We start from the raw sequence: 25,408 nt of genomic DNA on the forward strand, positions 1-25,408 counted from the left end.
TATATCTATTTTATGTTATTTAAATACTGAAGTTTTTTAGAGGGACAATTTGAATTCTATTGATATCATCTTATAGTTACTCACGAAAATTGACATCTTAATTTTTTTTTCCAAAATAAGATAAAAGTCCCCTGCTATATCAGATTATTTAAGAGAAGCTCTGAATGTAATGATTGGTTATGTAAAATGTCAGGGCCAGAGGAAACTTTGGCTATTAGCTATCAAGATAAAGATATTTTAGACATACCTTATTAATGTTACACTTTATACATGTGTACTATATAATACAGTTTCTTAATTATGAACTATGTATGCTGTGTAGATCAGTACATTAACTACATTTATTTTTCAGCTGTAAATTATTGTCAAACCCAGAAAAAACAACAGTAGAAATAAGCAACAATAGATAGGTGACAGATATACTAAATGTACAACTACATTTATAGACACGCAGTCAAACAAATTACAATGTACATCGAGACTTATCAGCAAGTGGTACACAGTGTAAAACAATAACTCTTTTACCCTAATATGTTTATATTATGTAATTATAAATTGCATTGAAATATAAAAAAGTGAGATTTTCATCATGCAACAAAATTGATCATGTAATCATATACTAAAATAATTTATCTTCATTGATAAATGGAAATATAAGTGATGATTATTTCGGATGGAATCACCCAGAGATTAAAAGCTAGAGCACATTACCTCGAGTGCTAGTAGATGGACATTAAGGTGTTGGTTTAGTAGATAGATATTAAGGTGTTGGTTTAATGGCATTGCTAGGTATTTTTGTATGAATATGAAAGTACTTCTACCTTGTTTAAATGGTATATAATGTAGTATTACTGTCTATGCATTGTACAGGAGTTTCTTTTATCACCATGCTGTAAGTGAAATGGTTGCCCGTAAAAAGTCCAAACGGAAGTCATCATGGTTTACTTCTGGAAGTCAACAGTCTAAAAAGACAATGGAGGAGGAGAAAGAAAGTATAGCAAAAACGACAGAAGATGACGCTTGTTGTATCATCGATGACAGTGATGTCAAATTGGAGGGGGATGGTGAGTCCAAAGGACATCTGTGCTTGCACCATCTGCTTTCTATGTCATTTCCTGTCAGTGTTCAGTACCCAGACATTCATCGGAATTAGAGATTGAAGTTCTTTGTTTTTTTGCTAAGAAATATCTATATGCTGTCACTTTTGATTTCAGAGCTTAATTTCTATATTCTTGAATGGTAGTTTTAAAAAAAGGAATCTCTGAAATTACAGTTCAAGAGTGACAGGCTTTCGGGCATTTAGAAGACTATTGAGATATCATGTATGAAATCTCCCTGGGTCCTGAGACTAATTATGAAGACTGATCTGGCTGTACCTCCTGCTGCTAGTCAAGATCCGTATGTGCGAATATTCTGTGCTTTTATTAATCTATATTGCTAGTTGCTGCCTGGTATTCTGTGAACTATGTTATTCTGTCTGCACTAAATCCTATATGTTGTAATTTGTATATAGGTATATGTTATTTATATACAGTAATACATTTTAGCTTCTATCCTATGTATATAAATTAAACAGTTTTTATGTTAAAAAAATTACACAAACAATAATGGTGCTTATAGTAATTATAGGTTCTGTATTGTTTGTAAAGTTGTGAAAACGAGATCATGGTGTTGCATTTCAGAGGCATCAACTGTGGCCAGTTTATTGTAATAGATGTACATTATTAAGGTATATACCTAGTCAGTATTGATCCCAAATTATTGTCACCCGCGTGTTTGTCCAGTGTTTTTGGAATCGGTGACAATAAAGGCAACAATTAGTTCTACTTCCTTTATTTTATCCTTCGTTTACATCATCATTGTGCAAGCTTTATTCTTTCTGTTCTCTTCTCTGTCTCTACACCTTCTTCTCTCTCTCTCTCTCTCAATCTGACTCTCTTTTTTCAGTCTCGTCTATCCATCTAATATATACGGTACATACAGTCTAAAGACAAAGTGTATGAAAGTATATATGAAAATTCCATAGATAATTTGTCTACAGAAAATTGAAATCCCATAGTCCAAGTCAATTTACCATAGACCCATTTTGTAAACATATTGCCGAAAGTAGCATAACTGCGCCACACAAACACTTGCATCATCCAGTTCATACTCACTCAAATGTTTGAAGCAAATAACATGCTGTTCTTGGTAAAAACACCTCGATTGTTAGCTCTGATTTCATATGATCATTTGTCAGAAAAATTTGGGAATGTTGTTTACATGAAATGTAATGTATGTCAGGACTCAAACATTTCATAGCCAATCGGGACAACACTTAGAAATTTTACGTAGACCTACCAGGTTATCTATAGCCTCTGGACTATCGGACCACATTTACTTTTGAACAATGAAGACACTACTTCTGCATTACTAAATCCTCTTTTTTTAATTGGTTAACTCTACCCTTAGGAGGCAGAACTAACCTATCTCGGCTGAAATCCTTTGATGACCTTCACATAGACATTACCACACTCTTCATTCTCTTTCACTTCCTACCACCGTGCGTGCGTGGCCTGGTCATCTCATTAAAAGCTCAATCTCTTTTAAAATATTTTTTTAAGTTGCCTTCTTCTTACTTTTCTGATCTGACACACTGTCCCTTTCCCACCTGTCATACTATCAAAATCTGTACAAATCTATGTTGAATTGTTTATTATACAAGAATGTCTGAATGTACAAAAAATGAATAATACAGACAGATTTTATGTTGAAGACATCTCTATAGCTTTTATGAAGCATTAAAAAGAAAAAAAAAACTATTTATGCTATTAACAAACATTAGGACCCTGTTTAATGTGAAAAGGACCCCATTTATATTATACACTGAGCGCTAACCCTGACATGCTAGATATTGTGTATCACCTGTAAAATGTACCACTTTTGTATGTCTGTCTTACAAGTATATATGATGAAGCACTGCATATTTATTACAGTACCTATATATATCATTATATGTATCATGATAATTGACTTTTGTTTTTAACCAGATGATTTGGTCCCATTTGCACTTTGCATGATTTTTACATTACAATGATTTTGCTTTCAGCATGCTAGAACTTAGGTATTTATTTCCGAGGATAAGAACCCCCTATCTGACTTTGATACAGGCAATCCCTATATTGACCTTGAACAACAAAAACAAAAGACTTCATGCATAAAAAACAATATGGTACACAACTTTTGCTTATAATCTGTTGTATCTATGGATTAAAAGCTTTCAGCCAGACAATATACATATTAATGTAGAAGACTACAGTGTAAAATATTGTGACAAGTTGAGACTTTGTGAGCATCAACATGATGTCGGGTCCGACATTAACACACAGTGGTACGGCCGGTGGAGGTGAAGCCATGGCAAAAACATTCTGTGCAGTGCAAGGATGTGCAAATTCCTGTGGATTGATGAGGAAGAAACGAGAAGGATTTTGTGATGTGCACAAAGGCCAGCCACGTGACATTTGTCCATGTCCTATCCCAGAACCACTCTTCCCCTTTCCTATAGATGAAAACCAGCGTAGGATCTGGATGCAGAAAGTACACTTAGCTGAGGAGTTGTTAACCTCCAGACTCCGGGTAAGTGACAAGAAAATCAAAACTGCTTTATCACTAAAGTGGAAAAAAAGTGTTAACACTTTCTAAAATAGTGTGCAATTTTGTCACTGAGAGAAAATATATAAAAATACATTTTTCTTCATAGAAGTGTCCACTTATCATGCTGTAACAAGTATTGTTCTCTGAATTTTGTCGTGGATATGTTACTTCCCAATTTAATTAATTCATTAATCCCACTACAAGCTGATACGTGTTGGAGCAATAGATTAAGTTTTGTCTCTAAATGTTTTCCATGAATTTTTCGAAACCTTGTGTTGAAAATGTTATCACAATGCACTATTCTTTTTATTTGATTGTTAAAATGTAATGTGAGTGTTACAATAAGGCATCTTCTGTCAATCTCAGTGTTTGACTAATTCGTTTAAAACATGGTATGCTTTATAATATCAAAATGTTGCTATATTTTCCTGAAAACTAATTTGACATTTCTTTGTAAAGTAAGAAGTGGTCTTTGTTTATTTTTGTTCAGTTTTCTTTCAATGCAACATCCAAAGCAATAAAATTCCTTTATCAAACTCTATAATGTGATGCTTTCATTGATGTATTCAGATTTTTCCAGACAGTCATTTATATATGAGTTTTTTACTGAATCATCTGGTTAGGTTTGCTCTGTGCATTTCCGGGATGGCAAGCCAACAGATGAGAACCCCCATCCTGAATTAAAGCTGGACGCCGATGAAAATTCACATTCAAAACTCGGTGCAAATGGTAAGCATCCAAATTTGTGTCTGGATTTTAAGAAGCACACCAGAATCAGTTTCACATTATTATTTTTTATATAAAAAGTTCTCATTAAGCTATTAAGATATTATGCATTTGTATGTTTGAGATGAAATATTATACAGTTGTATATTTGAGATGAAATATACTTTGAGGTGAAAAATTATACAGTTGTATATTTGAGATGAAATATTATACAGTTCTATAATTGAGGTGAAATACTATACAGTTGTATGTTTGAGATGAAATATTATACAGTTCTATGTACAATGGAAGCACTCTTGATTCATTATAACCTTTGCTTTTTTTTGTATTCAAGATCCCCAGTTCAATAAACTTCACCAGAAGAATCTTCAGCTGTTTTGTCGTTTATGTGGAGACAACGAAGGAGTATCTATGAAAGTCTGCAGAGCATATACAAAATATAGATTTCAAGTGGACATCTTTTCATCAATGGCTATTGATGTGAACCAGGATTCCTGTTTTGTCCATCCTCGAAACATTTGTTATGTCTGTCGAGCAAAATTAAGTGCGTGGAAGGCCGCTGTACAAAAAGGCAAACCTGCTGATATACAAATACAGCCAGCCAAATTTTTACCCCATGACGAGTCCAGTAAATGTCTCGTGTGTTTGAACTACTCATTCAGAACCGGCAGACCTCCACAAAAGGCTCCTGCTACCAATTCAAGCAACTCATGTTTAGGTATGGACATAATTCAGAGTTGCTTCCCTTATCTCATCAGAGTTATTGCCCTTGATGGTCATACCATTTAGAGATATGCTTCCTTTATCTCATCAGAGTTATCACCATGATTGCCATACCATTTAGATATATGGTTCCCTTATCTCATCAGAGTAATCGCCCTTGATTGCCATACCATTTAGATATATGGTTCACAGGGGTTGACACTAACTTAGTTGCCTTAGGTTATGAAATGAGGAAGCCTGGGCTGCCAATGGTGAGACCCCTCCAAGGGGATTTTGGGGAAGTTCCCTAAAATGCAGTTTCCTGCTGTCTAGTTCTTACACCTACAGGTTTTATATAAACAGTTTTGAAAATAAAATTATTGAAGTAAACGAGGACAATTTTAGCTGGACATTATACAGTGCAACTTCCGAAAACCGAACCTTCTAAAAACCGAACACCTCTGAATACCGAACGAATTGTTATTGTACGGAATCGGTCATTCTTTATTATGGTATGTAAAAACTTCCAAATACCGATCCCTCTGAATTCCGAACACCGGACCGATTTTGTCTCCGGTTCCTGATAAAGTATACCAAAAATTACTTCTGAAAACCGGCCTTACCTGAGCAATTATGACACGAGGTCAGGCTAGTCAACCGTGAAACAACAACTGTGACGGGTATTGTGTGAAGCCAAATTGTGTCTCGATCGGGACTTACGTTTACATGTAGGTGATTTGTACAGGTAATCCAATAAATACCCTGAGGGGCGTTATGATTGTAGTGTATAATCAACACGGTAATTAATACTAATTATGAAACAATGCCACACTTCATCGAAGCGCAGCAGATTCCATGTAAATCTTCGCAATACAAGTAGAGCTAGGAGCCTGAGTTTCGCATTCTAATCTAAATGAGGCCCAATAAGGGGTGTTCTTGCAGGGTCATAACTATACACACTGAAATGATGCCAGTGTCCGATGTTTATTTTTTAAGACAATACCGATATCGGGAATACCACCGGTATCAAGTGATCAATTGTAATTCATATTGAAGCAAGACATCTTCACACACTTTCATATCATTCGATTTCCGTTTTTTGTAAAATCATTAAATATCCCGTATTAGGCCCCACCACATGGCGAAGCAACAGAATGCAGGTCGATCGTGAAGTGCAGTAAATGTATAAAACTATATAAAACTACAGTTAGTCATTTTAATTTCTTATATAATCTGTAATATATGCATTGATTTACTTTCATGATATTCATATTCTTCAGACAAACCAAATTATCTATGTGCGTATAGTAGGCCTAGTGTCGGTTTGTAATCGGGTACAATCTAACATCGTCCGACCAATTATATTCGGAACTCGACCGGTTATTTTGACCAACTTCTCCAAACCGAACCCTCTGTAAACCGAACAAATATCAATGTCCCATGCATGTTCGGTTTATAGAGGTTCCACTGTACATTTGGCTGAAAATGTTGGTAGCCCACAGGGCTGCTGGTCTGGACATTCTGGCAGCCCGACCAGATTCCAGGCTGCCGGGCTACTGTTAGTGTCGATCCCTGGGTTCCTTTATCTCATCAGAGTTATCACCCTTGATGGCCATACCATTTAGATATATGCTTCCTTTATCTCATCAGAGTTATTGCCCTTGATGGCCATACCATTTAGATATATGCTTCCTTTATCTCATCAGAGTTATTGCCCTTGATGGCCATACCATTTAGATATATGCTTCCCTTATCCCATCAGAGTTATCACCATGATTGTCATACCATTTAGATATATGCTTCCTTTATCCCATCAGAGTTATCACCCTTGATGGTCATACCATTTAGATATATGCTTCCATTATCTCATCAGAGTTATCACCCTTGACGGCCATACCATTTAGATATATGCTTCCTTTATCCCATCAGAGCTATCGCCCTTGATGGCCAAAACATTTAGATATATGCTTCCTTTATCCCATCAGAGCTATCGCCCTTGATGGCGAAAACATTTAGATAATATCGTAATACTAAACATTAGATCCTACGTATACCAAAATGGATAATTTTGGGGATTTATGAAAATGATATGATGGATGGTTCCCAGACTGTCAAACAGGAGTTTTATCCTCAAAATTGTCATTTTAAAAGTTTTTTTTAGATGTTCTGAATTTTTGTTTTATGTTGCCATTATCAATCAAGCATGCAACTGATTATCTGTAGATATTTTTCTGGTTTTATGTAAGCATGCCTTTGTTGTTGTGTTTGTAGACTCCATATATTACACTTCCTTTATTATCGGCTTGTTACTAACCTTTCTCCACTTCATATATCAATATGTAGCAATGATTTAGTATAAACTAAATATTAATATATATATCATCTTTATAATAACACGTTTCATTGACAACATTTTCCATGAATGAGATAAAATTGAACATGCTCTGTAGTAATTCCAACATTTCAGCATCCGTACCAATATTGATTTGAGGGTTAAAGGTTGTACACATGTACCTAGATATTGAAACTATCCAAAAGGCTCATTTCAGTTACAAGAAAGTTATTTCACTTGCCAGTAAAAAGTCAATTTGCAACATTATAATCACAAAATAATGATGCACCTTTCAAAGTAGGGTCAGACGTTTGCAATACAAGTTTATACAAGGCTGAAGCAACTATTGATAATTAGTTTTTGGGTCAGTTAGGTCTTTGATGTCATTAACATTTGACATAAATACAAGCTTCATGATTATGCAAATCAGAAATGCCCAAATTATCATCAGAAATTTACTGAAAGTATATCATGTTTTTGATACGTTGCCAACTAATTCTTCTTTTTGATGATTATCAGTAATATGGTGATAATCACAGAAAGAGTAGTTCTAATTTCAGGCATGCTTTTTTTTCAGAACCTGAAGAGACCATTGAGGTTTGATCATATACAGAAAACATACCGTCTGTTGATTAAAATATAATTACGATTATATATAGTAAGACAGTTAAAAAAATTCAAAATCATATACTAATGTGCCTGATTCTATTTCTCACTTCAGATAAACCGTCGACAACCATGGATGTTTGTAAGGAAAAAGATGATGAGAACAAATTGTATTTGTTGGACTTTAAGTTGGACATGGATGATATCATCTCATCCACCCTGAAGGAATTCTGTGAGCCAAATGATGAGGATACATTGGCCTTTCACTCGGATCTCTCAAAGTTTTCTCAACAACTTCGATCTATTGACCGTATGTTTTAATTCAAGATATATATTGATGTAATTGTCTGAATAATAATTAATTAAGGTGTCGATACATGAATGTTTTACTATTGTTTTTGACAGACTTGACTTTGTGTTTATGTAGGAAGCTACAAGATCTTGTGGTTTCTGAATTTTTATTTTGAGATTGCTATGACAGGACATGTTTCATTTTGCTACTATGTTGAATTTTAAGATTAATTAAAGACAACATTGGGAAAAAATAATGTTAACTAGATTTCATCAAGATCAAAACACAGGATTTCCATCCAGAAAATGGTCGTAGATATGTTATCGTTCTGACGGTCGTTTTTCTACGTTTTCTCTTCGTTTTCTCTTTGCTTCTCTTCTCTAACTGGTCATTTGACTTTGGAAACTTGACAGTGACCTTCAACTACGAAGTCAAGGTCAACGATTTGCTTGCCTGAAGTCTGCATTGGTTAGAGTATTGGAAGAAAAGCATTTAAAGTGCATTTTGATGATATTTTTTTGATTCTGAACGGTTTCGACAGTGCTGTTTTTGCGTTATTTTTTAGGACTCGTCCTTGAAATGTTGCAAACATCTTCAAAGGATTATTTTCTTCGCAATCATTGATTGCACTTGTATTATCAGTTTCTGAACTACCACTTATATTCTGATCATTCCTGGTAACTTTCCTTTGACACTGAAAGCTTGTTTTGCTCGGTTTAACCATGCTGTATGTTTTTTGGATTTGTTTTATGCAGGCAAGACGAAGGAGGTGCGTAAGATCTACACAGAATGTTCTGAGAAGCTTCGTATCTATCGTGAGGAGCTGGAGGAGGCTGACCGCGAGGAGGAGTAAGTACAAACTCCAGAATGGATTTCAGGAATCAGCATTCAGAAGTTAATCATTGGTGAAATTTAGATAGTAGTAGCATTGTCTTTACATATTCTTTTGAAAAAATGTCATATTTTTTGTAAGTTAGTGACTGCCAGGAATGCTGTGAAGAATTAAAACATGTTTTGGTCAGTTTGAAATTCATGATGATTGCTTTGATTGCTGTTGCCTATGATCTGATCATTTCTGTTTTGTTATTTCCTGAATATTGATTCCCTGTTTATTGAAATGATTTACAGCGAATGAAAACTAAAAACTTTTATGATGTAGTTATCTCACATAGCCTGAAAATAGGTGTGATGTAAAAACATGAATTTGTGCCTGATATCTATCAACCCCTACCATTAAAAACACTACAGCAACAGATAAAAACAGATGGATTAAAAATCTCAATGGAGCTCGTCCTATTTCAGTCATTCCCCACCTTCTCATTAAGTTACCAGTAAGACAGTACAACAAGTATTTTTTAATAGGTTAAAAGAAGCAGCTGCTGAGATTGATGCAAAGGAGGCTGCGGAAGCAAACGCCAAGGTTGATGATGAGAGTGACGAGGATGATGTACAGTTTGTGGCTGCAACCTATGACCCATCTGTTATGGAGAAGAGACAAGTTTTAGCTCACCAAAACAAAAACATTGTATCAGCGTTATCAGCACCAGCAGTAGGGAAAATGGAACCACTGGCACTGCCGCCAGGGTAAGTGAAACAAGACTTTATCACCAATTAGTAAACATACGTCACATTATCACCAATTAGTAAACATGCGTCACATTATCACCAATTAGTAAACATACGTCACATTATCACCAATTAGTAAACATGTCTCAAAAAACAATAAATAGACAGTCAAATATGACGTTTGGCCAGAGGAAAAATTGTAATGAACCCTGTATTTCTGTACTGTAGTGATGTGTTGGTGAAGTTGTTGTTGTAATGAACCCTGTATTTCTGTACGGTAACGCTGTATTGGTGAGGTTGTTATGGTAATGAACCCTGTATTTCTGTATTGTTGAGGTTGTTATTGTAATGAACCCTGTATTTCTGTATTGGTGAGGTTGTTATGGTAATGAACCCTGTATTTCTGTATTGGTGAGGTTGTTATGGTAATGAACCCTGTATTTCTGTATTGTTGAGGTTGTTATTGTAATGAACCCTGTATTTCTGTACTGTAGTGCTGTATTGGTGAGGTTGTTATGGTAATGAACCCTGTATTTCTGTATTGGTGAGGTTGTTATGGTAATGAACCCTGTATTTCTGTACTGTAGTGATGTATTGGTGAGGTTGTTATGATAATGAAACCTGTATTTCTGTACTGTAGTGCTGTATTGGTGGGTTGTTAGGGTAATGAACCCTGTATTTCTGTACTGTAGTGATGTGTTGGTGAGGTTGTTATGGTAATGAACCCTGTATTTCTGTACGGTAACACTGTATTGGTGAGGTTGTTATGGTAATGAACCCTGTATTTCTGTACTGTAGTGATGTGTTGATGAGGTTGTCATGGTAATGAACCCTTTATTTCTATATTGTAGCGCTGTATTGGTGAGATTGCCCCCTAACAGTCAGCAGGTCCAGCGCAATTCTAGTCCCTCCCTACAGTCACTGAGGAATGTCCTACAAGCCACCATCAACAAGCAAATACCTGCTGTGGCACAGTTACAGCCGACAACCACTACTGTGGTAAGGGATATTTATTACCCGATACCAGTAATATATCTATGATTTTTACATCTGGATTCCAAAATCTGTACATTGTGATTATAATTGTACTACATAAACAGTAATATCCCCAATGTTGATTTTACAAAAGATTCTCAGAAGGTTTGAAATTGTATCCAATATATCTAGCAAGCAATTATTAATTTGGAATCTTGACAAGTGTTACTTTCATTTTTGTGATGATACACAGCACAATAATTATTGATGTTTATACTGTTTGTAGGGGGCCCCAGCAAGCCAGGTGGTAAAGTCGAACAGTCTTCAAAATCAACAACGTATGGAAGCCCTGTATAGAGCAGATGTAGAGTAAGTGTGAAGGAACAGCATTGTCCATCAATATTTATTGATGTCGAATATATTAATAAAAAATGCTGATGATTTAATCAGTTTCTATCTTTCTGAAAGTCTCCCCTGAAGGCAGAATCAGCAAGTTGATTCTGTCAGTGGGGAATCTTTCAGTGGGGAATCTTTCGGTGGGGAATCTTTCAGTGGGGAATCTTTCAGCAAAGTAGGGAGAAGTGAAGGATTTGCTGTTAAAAATCAAATATCATATGTTACGGGCTATTCCTATAAATGACATGGTAAATCTGTCTAACAATTAAGCTTTGTATTTCACAGGATCATAGACATTAGTAGTAAAGTACTCGGGAAGAAATTTAATGATATCTGGTACAAAGGAACAGTATCTGACATCCAGAATAAAGACAAAACCATTTCAGAGGTACAGTATCTAACCAATAAAGCAAATGAAAAAGTTTAAAACTTATCATACTGACAAAGCAGGACAAATGAGATATATGTTTATCATATAACTGGTGATGTGTTCTACCATGTCAACTGACTGTCATAGATATCATAAAACCTATGTAATAACACTATTGTGACATGATAAAAATAATAATTTTTGGTGTCTCAATTAATTTATGACGTTGTTTGTCTTTGTAGAGAAAAACATTCCGTCTGAGTCGAAATTCATCTCTCTTATATATAAAAAAAAAGTGTTTTCCTTGATAATTATATTTTCATAAATATAAGATATGTAATAAACAGAATCGTACGATCACGGCTATGTAATACAGAAGTCATGTTGCTTGTGAAATAATTTCACACGCCACACGCTCATGGCATATCAAATTATTAACTTATTTGATAAATTCCATATTATATTGACTCTCGCGTAACATCCTCTGTATAATTACTTGTTCATTTTCAGAGAAAATATAGCATAAAGTTTGATGGAAAGGGAAAGAAAGTGCTGAGCCCAAAACATGTTGCCTTCAAAGACTCCTTAGTACGACAGATTTATGTGGGCACTCGAGTCATAGGTAAGTAGTACGACAGATGTATGTTGGCACTCGAGTTATAGGTAGGTAGTACGACAGATGTATGTTGGCACTCGAGTCATAGGTAGGTAGTACGACAGATGTATGTTGGCACTCGAGTTATAGGTAAGTAGTACGACAGATGTATGTTGGCACTCAAATTAGAGGTAAGTAGTCCAACAGAGTTATGTTGGCACTCAAGTTATAGGTAAGTAGTACGACAGATGTATGTTGGCACTCGAGTTATAGGTAAGTAGTATGACAGATGTATGTTGGCACTCAAATTAGAGGTAAGTAGTCCAACAGATGTATGTTGGCACTCGAGTTATAGGTAAGTAGTACGACAGATGTATGTTGGCACTCGAGTTATAGGTAAGTAGTACGACAGATGTATGTTGGCACTCGAGTTATAGGTAAGTAGTACGACAGATGTATGTTGGCACTCAAGTTAGAGGTAAGTAGTACGACAGATGTATGTTGGCACTCGAGTTATAGGTAAGTAGTACGACAGATGTATGTTGGCACTCGAGTTATAGGTAAGTAGTACGACAGATGTATGTTGGCACTCGAGTTATAGGTAAGTAGTACGACAGATGTATGTTGGCACTCGAGTTATAGGTAAGTAGCACGCCAGATTTATGTGGGCACTTGAGTCATAGGTAAGTAGCATATAGCAAGTTTTAGATAACAAGGTAAAATACTGACATTGAGATTGATCAGGGTCAAAGTTCAGACTTGGTTTAGGACGATCAGAATAACCGGGTGTAATGATACGTTCTGCTGGTAGATGGTTAGAAGATTTGTCCTAACCACTGTTATTGGTGTTAAATTATTGTTTCTACCTTGTGATTAACTTGACACTCTTATTAAATGCCAATCTTCCATTCAGATAGATAATTCAACATTTATTTGAATTTTGGGGCTAATTTTTCAATATTGTTTGATATTTAGTTGGATCTTCATGATAGTGTAATGTTCACCACACAACAAAATAAACCTGAATTATATATCCTTTCAGCATTGTATCGAGATGAGGATTCTACGTCATCGTATTATGCTGGTATAGTAGCGGAGACTCCCAACGGCAGGAATCAACAGAGGTTTGTTTCTCATTATTTTATACAGTTTTCACAGTTATTTAATCTTGGTATTCACTATCATTAGGGTAGCAAATCTCATCATTCAAAGTTACTGTTACAGAAATAAATCTGATTTAAAATAGATCTTGAATTCCACTTTGATACTCTACATTACAGATAAACATGCATATATATTTGCCAACTTTTTTTTAATTTCCAGGGAGGAAGGGTCAACAAATATTGTAAATAAAATGTTTTTCATTTGAGAATAAAATTTGGTCCAGTATTTCACATGAGTGTAACTTGTTATTCTGATCTCCTTTTTAGATATTTGATTTTCTTTGATGATGGCTATGCCCAATACTCCCTGGCAGTGGATATCAACAAAGTTTTCTGGCAGAGTAAGTTATATCAGGAGATTCAGAAACCTTTTTATATAATTCTAATGTTGATGAAATAAATATTTCTCAGAGAAACATTCAGAAATTGCCAAAAAAGTCTGTATTACATATGCATAATTACACAATATCATGTTTATAAGTTACATTTTAGAAATTTCATCAATTCTCAATATTCATAATGATCTTCGATGGACAATTTTAGGTTTTAGAATTTTCATGTTGTTCAGGCATTTGTTAATTTTACTGAAGTGAATTTGTAATACAAGTCTTTGGAAAATATCTCCTCTGTGCAGCGAAACTTGTAAGATAATTGATAAAACCTGTTTAATATCAAAGTAGGAATGAATTTTAGGTAAGAAATGATCTTTAATGTGTTCTACCATTTACAAAGATATTGACAGCAAATCAGTAGAGACAATTACTGGTGTTTTCTAGGTGCTAATGTGTGGGAGGATATCCATCCCGACTCGCAGGAATTCATCAAGGAATACCTCAAGCAATATCCCTGAGGTAAGGGCCTTCTCAAACATTCTTACTACCTATATCAGGTGGTAGGTGGTTCAAACATTCTTACTACCTACATCAGGTGGTAGGTGGTTCAAACATTCTTACTACCTACATCAGATGGTAGGTGGTTCATACATTCTTACTACCTACATCAGGTGGTCAGTGGTTCAAACAGTCCTACTACCTACATCAGGTGGTAGGTGGTTCAAACAGTCTTACTACCTACATCAGATGGTAGGTGGTTCAAACGTTCTTACTACCTACATCAGATGGTAGGTGGTTCAAACATTCTTACTACCTACATCAGACAGTAGGTGGTTCAAACATTCTTACTACCTACATCAGACGGTAGGTGGTTCAAACTGTCTTACTACCTACATCAGACGGTAGGTGGTTCAAACATGTTTACTACCTACATCAGGTGGTAGGTGGTTCAAACATTCTTACTACCTACATCAGGTGGTAGGTGGTTCAAACATTCTTACTACTTACATCAGATGGTAGGTGGTTCAAACATTCTTACTACCTACATCAGGTGGTAGGTGGTTCAAACATGTTTACTAGCTACATCAGACGGTAGGTGGTTCAAACATTCTTACTACCTACATCAGGTGGTAGGTGGTTCAAACATTCTTACTACCTACATCAGATGGTAGGTGGTTCAAATATTCTTACTACCTACATCAGATGGTAGGTGGTTCAAACATTGTTACTACCTACATCAGATGGTAGGCGGTTCAAACATTCTTACTACCTACATCAGACGGTAGGTGGTTCAAACATGTTTACTACCTACAACAGGTGGTCGGCGGTTCAAACATTCTTACCACTACATCAGGTGGTCGGCGGTTCAAACGTTGTTACTAGCTACATCAGATGGTAGGCGGTTCAAACATTCTTACTACCTACATCAGATGGTAGGTTGTTCAAACATTCTTACTACCTACATCAGGTGGTAGGTGGTTCAAACATTCTTACTACCTACATCAGGTGGTAGGTGGTTCAAACATTTTTACCACTACATCAGATGGTAGGTTGTTCAAACATTCTTACTACCTACATCAGATGGTAGGCGGTTCTAACAGTCTTACTACCTACATCAGGTGGTAGGTGGTTCAAACAGTCTTACTACCTACATCAGATGGTAGGTGGTTCAAACATTCTTACTACCTACATCAGACAGTAGGTGGTTCAAACATTCTTACTACCTACATCAGGTGGTAGGTGGTTCAAACATTCTTACTACCTACATCAGGTGGTAGGTGGTTCAAACATTCTTACTACCTACATCAGGTGGTAGGTGGTTCAAACGTTGTTACTACCTACATCAGACGGTAGGTGGTTCAAACATTCTTACTACCTACATCAGACGGTAGGTGGTTCAAACTTTCTTACTACCTACATCAGGTGGTAGGTGGTTCAAACATTCTTACTACCTACATCAGAAGGTAGGTGGTTCAAACATTCTTACTACCTACATCAGATGATAGGTGGTTCAAACATTCTTACTACCTACATCAGGTGGTAGGTGGTTCAAACGTTGTTACTACCTACATCAGACGGTAGGTGGTTCAAACATTCTTACTACCTACATCAGACGGTAGGTGGTTCAAACTTTCTTACTACCTACATCAGGTGGTAGGTGGTTCAAACATTCTTACTACCTACATCAGAAGGTAGGTGGTTCAAACATTCTTACTACCTACATCAGATGATAGGTGGTTCAAACATTCTTACTACCTACATCAGGTGGTAGGTGGTTCAAACGTTGTTACTAGCTACATCAGATGGTAGGTGGTTCATACATTTTTACTACCTACATCAGATGGTAGGTGGTTCAAACAGTCTTACTACCTACATCAGGTGGTAGGTGGTTCAAACATTCTTACTACCTACATCAGACGGTAGGTGGTTCAAACATTCTGACTACCTACATCAGACGGTAGGTGGTTCAAACATTCTTACTACCTACATCAGATGGTAGGTGGTTCAAACAGTCTTACTACCTACATCAGACGGTAGGTGGTTCAAACAGTCTTACTACCTACATCAGGTGGTAGGTGGTTCAAACATTCTTACTACCTACATCAGGTGGTCAGTGGTTCAAACATTCTTACTACTTACATCAGATAGTAGGTGGTTCAAACATTGTTACTAGCTACATCAGGTGGTAGGTGGTTCAAACAGTCTTACTACCTACATCAGACGGTAGGTGGTTCAAACAGTCTTACTACCTACATCAGACGGTAGGTGGTTCAAACATTCTTACTACCTACATCAGGTGGTCAGTGGTTCAAACATTCTTACTACCTACATCAGACGGTAGGTGGTTCAAACATTGTTACTACCTACATCAGATGGTAGGTGGTTCAAACATTCTTACTACCTACATCAGGTGGTAGGTGGTTCAAACTTTCTTACTACCTACATCAGACGGTAGGTGGTTCAAACATTCTGACTACCTACATCAGACGGTAGGTGGTTCAAACATTCTTACTACCTACATCAGATGGTAGGTGGTTCAAACATTGTTACTACCTACATCAGATGGTAGGTGGTTCAAACATTCTTACTACCTACATCAGGTGGTAGGTGGTTCAAACATTCTTACTACCTACATCAGACGGTAGGTGGTTCAAACATTCTTACTACCTACATCAGATGGTAGGTGGTTCAAACATTCTTACTACCTACATCAGATGGTAGGTGGTTCAAACATTCTTACTACCTACATCAGACGGTAGGTGGTTCAAACAGTCTTACTACCTACATCAGATGGTAGGTGGTTCAAACATTCTTACTACCTACATCAGGTGGTAGGTGGTTCAAACAGTCTTACTACCTACATCAGGTGGTAGGTGGTTCAAACAGTCTTACTACCTACATCAGGTGGTAGGTGGTTCAAACATTCTTACTACCTACATCAGATGGTAGGTGGTTCAAACAGTCTTACTACCTACATCAGATGGTAGGTGGTTCAAACATTCTTACTACCTACATCAGATGGTAGGTGGTTCAAACATTCTTACTACCTACATCAGGTGGTAGGTGGTTCAGACATTCTTAATACCTACATCAGATAGTAGCTGGTTCAAACAGTCTTACTACCTACATCAGATGGTAGGTGGTTCAAACATTCTTACTACCTACATCAGACGGTAGGTGGTTCTAACAGTCTTACTACCTACATCAGGTGGTAGGTGGTTCAAACATTCTTACTACCTACATCAGGTGGTAGGTGGTTCAAACATTCTTACTACCTACATCAGACGGTAGGTGGTTCTAACAGTCTTACTACCTACATCAGGTGGTAGGTGGTTCAAACATTCTGACTACCTACATCAGATGGTAGGTGGTTCAAACATTTTTACTACCTACATCAGGTGGTAGGTGGTTCAAACATTCTTACTACCTACATCAGACGGTAGCTGGTTCAAACAGTCTTACTACCTACATCAGGTGGTAGGTGGTTCTAACAGTCTTACTACCTACATCAGGTGGTAGGTGGTTCAAACATTCTTACTACCTACATCAGGTGGTATGTGGTTCAAACATTCTTACTACCTACATCAGATGATAGGTGATTCAAACATTCTTACTACCTACATCACACGGGAGGTTGTTCAAACATTGTTACTACCTACATCAGATGGTAGGTAGTTCTAACATTCTTACTACCTACATCAGATGGTAGGTGGTTCAAACGTTCTTACTACCTACATCAGGTGGTAGGTGGTTCAAACGTTCTTACTACCTACATCAGGTGGTAGGTGGTTCAAACATTCTTACTACCTACATCAGACGGTAGGTTGTTCAAATATTCTTACTACCTACATCAGGTGGTAGGTGGTTCAAACATTGTTACTACCTACATCAGACGGTAGGTGGTTCAAACAGTCTTACTACCTACATCAGGTGGTAGGTGGTTCAAACATTCTTACTACCTACAACAGGTGGTAGGTGGTTCTAACATTCTTACTACCTACATCAGGTGGTAGGTTGTTCAAACATTCTGACTACCTACATCAGATGGTAGGTGGTTCAAACAGTCTTACTACCTACATCAGATGGTAGGTGGTTCAAACATTGTTACTACCTACATCAGATGGTAGGTGGTTCAAACATTCTTACTACCTACATCAGATGGTAGGTGGTTCAAACATTCTTACTACCTACATCAGGTGGTAGGTGGTTCAAACATTCTTACTACCTACATCAGGTGGTAGGTGGTTCAAACATTCTTACTACCTACATCAGGTGGTAGGTGGTTCAAACATTCTTACTACCTACATCAGATGTAGGTGGTTCAGACATTCTTACTACCTACATCAGGTGGTAGGTGGTTCAAACATCCTTACTACCTACATCAGGTGGTAGGTGGTTCAAACATTCTTACTACCTACATCAGATGGTAGGTGGTTCAGACATTCTTACTACCTACATCAGGTGGTAGGTGGTTCAAACATCCTTACTACCTACATCAGATGGTAGGTGGTTCAAACATTCTTACTACCTACATCAGGTGGTAGGTGGTTCAAACATTCTTACTACCTACATCAGATGGTAGGTGGTTCAAACATTCTTACTACCTACATCAGATGGTAGGTGGTTCAAACATTCTTACTACCTACATCAGATGGTAGGTGGTTCAAACATTCTTACTACCTACATCAGATGGTAGGTGGTTCAAACATTCTTACTACCTACATCAGACGGTAGGTGGTTCAAATTACCTTTAAGTTTGTCAATGGTCTAATTGTATATCCATTTTCCTTTTCTCTTTTGTACTAAAACCTTTTTAATATTATCTTATCAGAAGATACTAAGTTTGAATTTTTCGGCTTTCCAATGATTGCGAATACAAAGATAGCTTGATGACCATGTTTTACAGTGTAAGAAAGTGAAGTATATAGAGTGAGTATGTGTTAGGCGTATCGATATGTTATATAGAAGTAGTGTTATAATTCTAACAATGACCCATTGGTGTGGGTTTTTACAGCGACCCATGGTGAGGCTCCAGAAGGGACAGATGGTGAAGACAGAGTGGAACGGTAAATGGTGAGTACAGATCTATATTCTGTCTGCTTTGTGATTCATTCAATATCATGGGTAATTACTGGTTCACTGATTAATTTTTACTTGGTTCTAACAAATGTAGTCAAGTTGTGTGTTACATGTAATAGACCATGTGATCAGTCACATGACTTCAGACAAGTTTTGTTTGTTCTCTATAGTCAAGATTTTATCTCTCATTTATACACAACAAACAAGAAAAGCCATCGATAACATTGAATCATGATTTATTAATTAGATATCTTCAGCAACATGAATTATGAACTTAAATTTGGCCCTTCTTGAGGGCTACTCACCATCTCGTATACATTTACTATGATATAATCATAACTCACATTAAAAACACATGATCCAATTAATAAATTTGTAATTACCTGCCAAGGTAGTTATTATCTGAATGAGGAATAGAATTCCCAGGAATTCTAATGGCCAAATGAATGAATTTTGCTGTGTGTATAGCAACAATGAGTGAGATCGCCAAGCTCTCATACAGACCTGAAGTTAAAACGGTCCCTATTCCACTGGTATTCTACTTTGTTACCAGTCATGTCTTCTAAAGGCCCTTAGACCCTCAGGTATATGTTGTATAATGTTTTAGGTGGACAGCTAAGGTGATGGAAGTGGATGCCAGTCTGGTGAAGATGTACTTCCTGGCGGACAAGCGTGTGGAGTGGATATATCGCGGATCTACCCGACTGGAGCCCCTCTACACAGCCCTGGTAGGATCCATACATATAACACTATATTATTACTGCTGTACCATATACAGTGATCTTTTTTATTTCAGTACTTTTTGCCACTTTGTATTTTCTATTTCTCATATAAAACAAGTCTCAAGTCATCAATGCGCTATACATTATTTAAAAACTAAAATTTCAAATGTGCCAAAATTCAGACATGAGAATTTTCAGCTAAAGAAAATATTTTAGACTTTTCCTGTATGCTTTTTGTAATGTTATCTTTTAGATAAAAAATTTACATTCCGTTGAAGAATTCTTAGTTTTGTTTGATGCTATTGTAGCTCAGCTGATTGTTAATACCCATGAAAATATTTCTGCATAGTTCATACACTATATATAATACTGACTTGTAAGGAGACTGGATTAAATACACATTTACACACTCGGATTTAACATTATCTAGGCTTTCTCCTCCGGTCCATTAATCAATGTTAATGATAATTACAGGCTAATGCCGAGTACAACAAGAGTGCTGGGAAGATGAAACGTCATACCAACACGACAGTGGGTAAAACTCCGGTGGTTGAGTATACTAGAGGTATCAACGAACCCATCAGTCAGCAGCCTGCTGCTACAAATACTCTATACAGTATGTATTCAAATTAACTTAATATCCAGTTTATATAGTATGTATTCAAATAAACTTAATATCCAGAGAAAACTGCTGTAGTATGGATCTCAATCTTCATAATCATATACCACTTCACCTAAAACAATTTCAGGTGTAATTTGGGGATAAAAGAACCATTTAAACTGTTTCTTGTATCAAAATCTTATTTTCTTTTGCTTTCTTGTCCCAGTGAAGTATGAACAAATCTAGTTAAAATTGCAGTTCAAAAATTCTCCTCATTGCTTATAAAGTTATACTTGAACAATATTTTGCAATATTGTGTAAGAAAGTGTTGCTTTCCTAGATTAGAATATAATCCCCCCCCCCCCCCCCCCCCCCCCCCCAACAACAACAATCTAATCAAACTTGAGTTACCTGATCACAATATGTATTATATGTTGATTCAGTTTCTCAGGCAAACAAAATTCCATCACCACAAGTACCAGCCACACTTAACCGACAGTCATCTGCTGAAAAAAAGAGACCAGTAGCCAGAAAGAGCACATCAGGGCGGCCGTCAACGGAATGGGAAGGACCGTGGGTAAAACAGACCAGACCGAGCACTCAGGCGGAGAAAAGTAAAGGTATGTTTACAGCCCAGTAACAGGAAAAACGGCATTGAGGTCAAATATGTACCAGGTACTTATCAGTAGAATAATTGGGAGGTTGGGTAGTGCGATGGATGGCTTTCACCAAATGTATGGACTGACTTGGCTAACCTCCAAGGCCTTCTCTAGGTACTCAATTTTTCCCTTCACAATAGAGAGGTTAAGCGTGTAGATGTGTTTGTACGTACATGCGTGTAGGATGCACGTACACGTCGACATCATCTGGAGCGTCGTAAAACTGCATTACAACATATACGTGTATGAAGTTATGTTTAAAGCATCTATTTTGAATCTTGAATTGTTGTTATTTTGTAACTAAATCAAGAAAGACCTAATTTTTTTCAGAAAATACATATACTCACAAAACATAATATACAGAAATTTTAATTTGAAAAATCCAATATTCAAAAACATTTGTCTACACATTGGCACTTGTAATCGCCGCACTAAAAGTTGTTGCTATGTGTAGCAGATGTACACGTTTCACAACAGATATAAATAAGGTTTTTTTCATGTTACTAGTAACAGTATACTGTGCCATTGGATTTCCTTGCCATGTTGTAATAAATATTTCATTTTTACTTTTCTATTTACAGAATTTGTTGCCAGTAGTATTAGCAGTCAGAAAGTTGGAAAGGACATGGCCAGTGTGTTACAAGATCGTCTGTCTAAAACTACAGACAACACAGATTTAGGTTTGTATCATGTTTCTGTCTGCAACTACAGACAACACAGATTTAGGTTTGTATTATCTGTCTGTATAACTATAGACAGCACAGATTTAGGTTTGTATTATATGTCTGTCTACAACTATAGGAACATGTATTGCTTTGGAAATACCCAGTATGCTTGTCCTCTTGCCTCTAACTGCCTAAAACACAAACCTCAATCAAGCTCTAGGGTTGACCCATGGGGTACCTCATGTTACATGTCTTCCTTAGGTGGTTATCTCATATTTGACACAAAATTTCACTTGGTAAGGCATTGTACATTTGTGGTAAAACTAATAAACAGTTTGTGTATGAAACGTTGTGATGTTGTATAACTAGCAGCATATTACATTTATCATCTACACAATAAAACATTGACTCTGTGTTGTATTCGTAGATGATGACTCCCTTGGACAGAGAATGGAATCAAAACTGCCATTCAAAGATCGAGTGAGGAAGAAATTTAGTGAGTATCATTTACATACTTTTAACATCAGCAGGACATTATGAAATCCTCAGCTGTATAAATTTTAGTATATTGATAAAAGATGAAACTGGATGCATCAAAAAATCAAAATCACAGAAATTGCAAGCCAGTTATTCATGAATAATTAGTCATGGTGCAAAATAATTACCAGGAAGAAATCACAGTGTATTAAAGGAAACTCCTTAATGGTAAAGTTTAACATAATCAATATATCTACATGTAAAATATTTATGTTGCTCCCTAGGAACTCACCATTGCAGTAAAGATTGTTTGAAGGATTGTGATGATGACCCATCAAAATACAAGGGAGGCAACCCACTCCTCATTCCCCTGTTGTGCGGCTGGGAAAGGTATGGTATTCAGTGGTGATGGAATGCGTGTAAATTTAAATAAATAATAAGCAAAGTTTCAGCTTTATTTATGCTTTATACAGTCAACCTTGTCTATAAAGGCCACTTTAGGGAACACAGAAAAGATAGACATTTATAAGCAGGTGAATTTTGTATAGAGATTCATATACAACAAATTGTGTTTCATAGGGTACCTAAACAGGTGATTTTATAGACAGATGTTGTTACAGCGTGTCTTTAGGGCAGGTTTAAATGTACATTTGTTAATGAAGCCTTACGATAGCAATTTTAACACATGTAAAACTTGATACAAACGGTTTTCTGAAACAGGTTATAAATCACCCTGCAGGATAAATGTATTTAACTCTGGTGTAGAAGTGTCAGTAAAACTTTTAGTGAGAGAACAGTTACCTGTAAATGATTTGATTCACTATGTATAAACCTGCTATACTACATGTTGTATGTACCCTTCCACAGACACGTGTGTAAAATGAAGCCCAACCACAAGCGAGTGGTGATGTATCGGACTCCGTGTGCCCGGCGACTACGCAGTATAGAGGATGTGTTTACATTCCTAATGCTATGTGACTCCCACTTGACCATTGACATGTTCTGTTTTGACCCCATTCTACATGTACACACAGAATTTGTTCCGGTCAAGGTGAGTGAGGAAACTTATGCAATGATAATGATAATGTGATTCTACCTCAAAGTGTACCTACTCTTATAGCCTCACCCTTACCTCACTGATATACCAACATGTTAATCATTCTTATAGCCTCACCCTTACCTCACTGATATACCAACATGTTAATCATTCTTATAGCCTCACCCTTACCTCACTGATATACCAACATGTTAATCATTCTTATAGCCTCACCCTTACCTCACTGATATACCAACATGTTAATCATTCTTATAGCCTCACCCTTACCTCACTGATATACCAACATGTTAATCATTCTTATAGCCTCACCCTTACCTCACTGATATACCAACATGTTAATCATTCTTATAGCCTCACCCTTACCTCACTGATATACCAACATGTTAATCATTCTTATAGCCTCACCCTTACCTCACTGATATACCAACATGTTAATCATTCTTAGCCTCACCCTTACCTCACTGATATACCAACATGTTAATCATTCTTTTAACCAAAGACTTGGATTGTTATTCGTTATGTGGAGGTATTTCACATGGAAACTTTCCCTTGTGCAGGGTTTTATTAAGCGCCCCCCTTATGTGTTTTTGTGAGCACACTGCACTTATTAGGTCAAATACGGTACTTATCAATACAGCGAGGAATCACTTACAGTATTTCTCTTCTGAATGTATAATACTGAAGATACACAGTACATACAATAAATTTGATTTAAAGATTTCATTAATTCTGTTTCAAAGCTTAGTTTTGTATGTTTAAGCTTTACTCTTACTTCTGTTACATGTACAGGGAATAAAGATTTAAGGCGCTCATTAACAACAGAGCTTATCTTTTGTTTTCTGTGTGCTCTATGTTTGTCATGGTTATAATCAATTGCATTATGAAATGTTAATGGTTAAAGAAACTTAAGGGATTAGGAAAGACAAACCTTTGGTATTTGAATTATTTCAATTAATGCAGCAATTTCCAGTGTAAAAATGGTTTAAACATTATATAAATTGTTGAAGGAACAGAAAAATGTGAATGTTTTAAATTCTGTTTCAGACATTTTGTGACATCAAAGATCTGTCCTACGGTAAAGAAAATGTGCCAATATCTTGTGTAAATGCTCACGACAGACAATATCCCGACTATGTGGAATATTCAAATGTGCGAATACCAGCCAAGGGAGTAAAGCTCAACCTCGACCCAGATTTCCTAGTGTGTTGTAGCTGTACCGATGGCTGTAGTGTAAGTACCATTATATAGTATCAAACACAATCTGGTTCACAGGGACTTGTTAGAAGAATGAGTGGATTGATGTAGCCATTGTTGGATTATCTTCTAAACTAAACATCTTTATAGGGGTCGTTATAGCTCGGTTGGTTAGAGCACCGGCCATTAATCTCATGTGAAGGTCCGAGGTGCGTGGTTCGACGCTCCCTACCTGTGTGGGTTTGTGTTTCTTGGGAAGCTGAGGAACGGGCGGCCTGTGCTGTTTTGGTTGTGTCCAGGGGCAAGACACTTTGCTCTAATTGCTCTGGGTAGCATGTGACAAGTCTCCTGTATGTTATTTACTGAGGTAGTCACCAACTACTACAATGAGACCCCAGCCTCAAAATGAGCCTGGCTGTTCACGAAGCGATAAACCCAACAAACATGTTTATATTAAGTTGAGGCCTGTCTGTGATCTCAGATTTACTCCAGTTAGTCATACTTTAGGCGTGTATTCTGATGCTAGGTACAGATATATCTTTTTAAATTGGTTTTAGATATTGTCATTATAATGAAAGTTGGACACAAAGTTAAGTAAATTTTGTCCATGTTTTTCCAACTTGAGTTTCAGATTTTCATCATAGAGTTTCTGTTAAGTGTGTTTAAGTTTTCAATCAGAGTCAATGTCCAGTGTTTAGATTTCCATTAGAGTCAATGTCCAGTGTTTAGATTTCCATTAGAGTCAATGTGAAGTTTTCTGATTTC

At 36.6% G+C, this 25,408-nt stretch overlaps 1 protein-coding gene across 1 annotated transcript in view; it reads left to right on the forward strand.

The window, feature by feature from the left end:
- Positions 1-870: 870 nt before the first annotated feature.
- Positions 871-25,408, forward strand: part of LOC117335866 (histone-lysine N-methyltransferase SETDB1-B-like) — a 52,156-nt gene continuing 27,618 nt past the window's right edge. Inside the window, exons 1-23 of the mRNA XM_033896119.1 lie at positions 871-1,064; positions 3,089-3,615; positions 4,257-4,362; positions 4,694-5,077; positions 8,115-8,309; positions 9,047-9,140; positions 9,654-9,875; positions 10,709-10,856; positions 11,119-11,201; positions 11,514-11,616; positions 12,109-12,220; positions 13,236-13,317; positions 13,624-13,697; positions 14,133-14,202; positions 19,200-19,262; positions 19,876-19,996; positions 20,465-20,606; positions 21,035-21,211; positions 21,832-21,930; positions 22,343-22,411; positions 22,677-22,782; positions 23,260-23,443; positions 24,494-24,679. Coding sequence (XP_033752010.1) covers positions 3,340-3,615; positions 4,257-4,362; positions 4,694-5,077; positions 8,115-8,309; positions 9,047-9,140; positions 9,654-9,875; positions 10,709-10,856; positions 11,119-11,201; positions 11,514-11,616; positions 12,109-12,220; positions 13,236-13,317; positions 13,624-13,697; positions 14,133-14,202; positions 19,200-19,262; positions 19,876-19,996; positions 20,465-20,606; positions 21,035-21,211; positions 21,832-21,930; positions 22,343-22,411; positions 22,677-22,782; positions 23,260-23,443; positions 24,494-24,679 — 3,096 coding nt within the window. The 5' untranslated portion in view covers positions 871-1,064; positions 3,089-3,339. The remainder of the gene's footprint in view (positions 1,065-3,088; positions 3,616-4,256; positions 4,363-4,693; positions 5,078-8,114; positions 8,310-9,046; positions 9,141-9,653; positions 9,876-10,708; positions 10,857-11,118; positions 11,202-11,513; positions 11,617-12,108; positions 12,221-13,235; positions 13,318-13,623; positions 13,698-14,132; positions 14,203-19,199; positions 19,263-19,875; positions 19,997-20,464; positions 20,607-21,034; positions 21,212-21,831; positions 21,931-22,342; positions 22,412-22,676; positions 22,783-23,259; positions 23,444-24,493; positions 24,680-25,408) is intronic.

Source organism: Pecten maximus, chromosome 10 (assembly GCF_902652985.1).
Source record: "Pecten maximus chromosome 10, xPecMax1.1, whole genome shotgun sequence".
Classification (NCBI taxonomy): domain Eukaryota; kingdom Metazoa; phylum Mollusca; class Bivalvia; order Pectinida; family Pectinidae; genus Pecten; species Pecten maximus.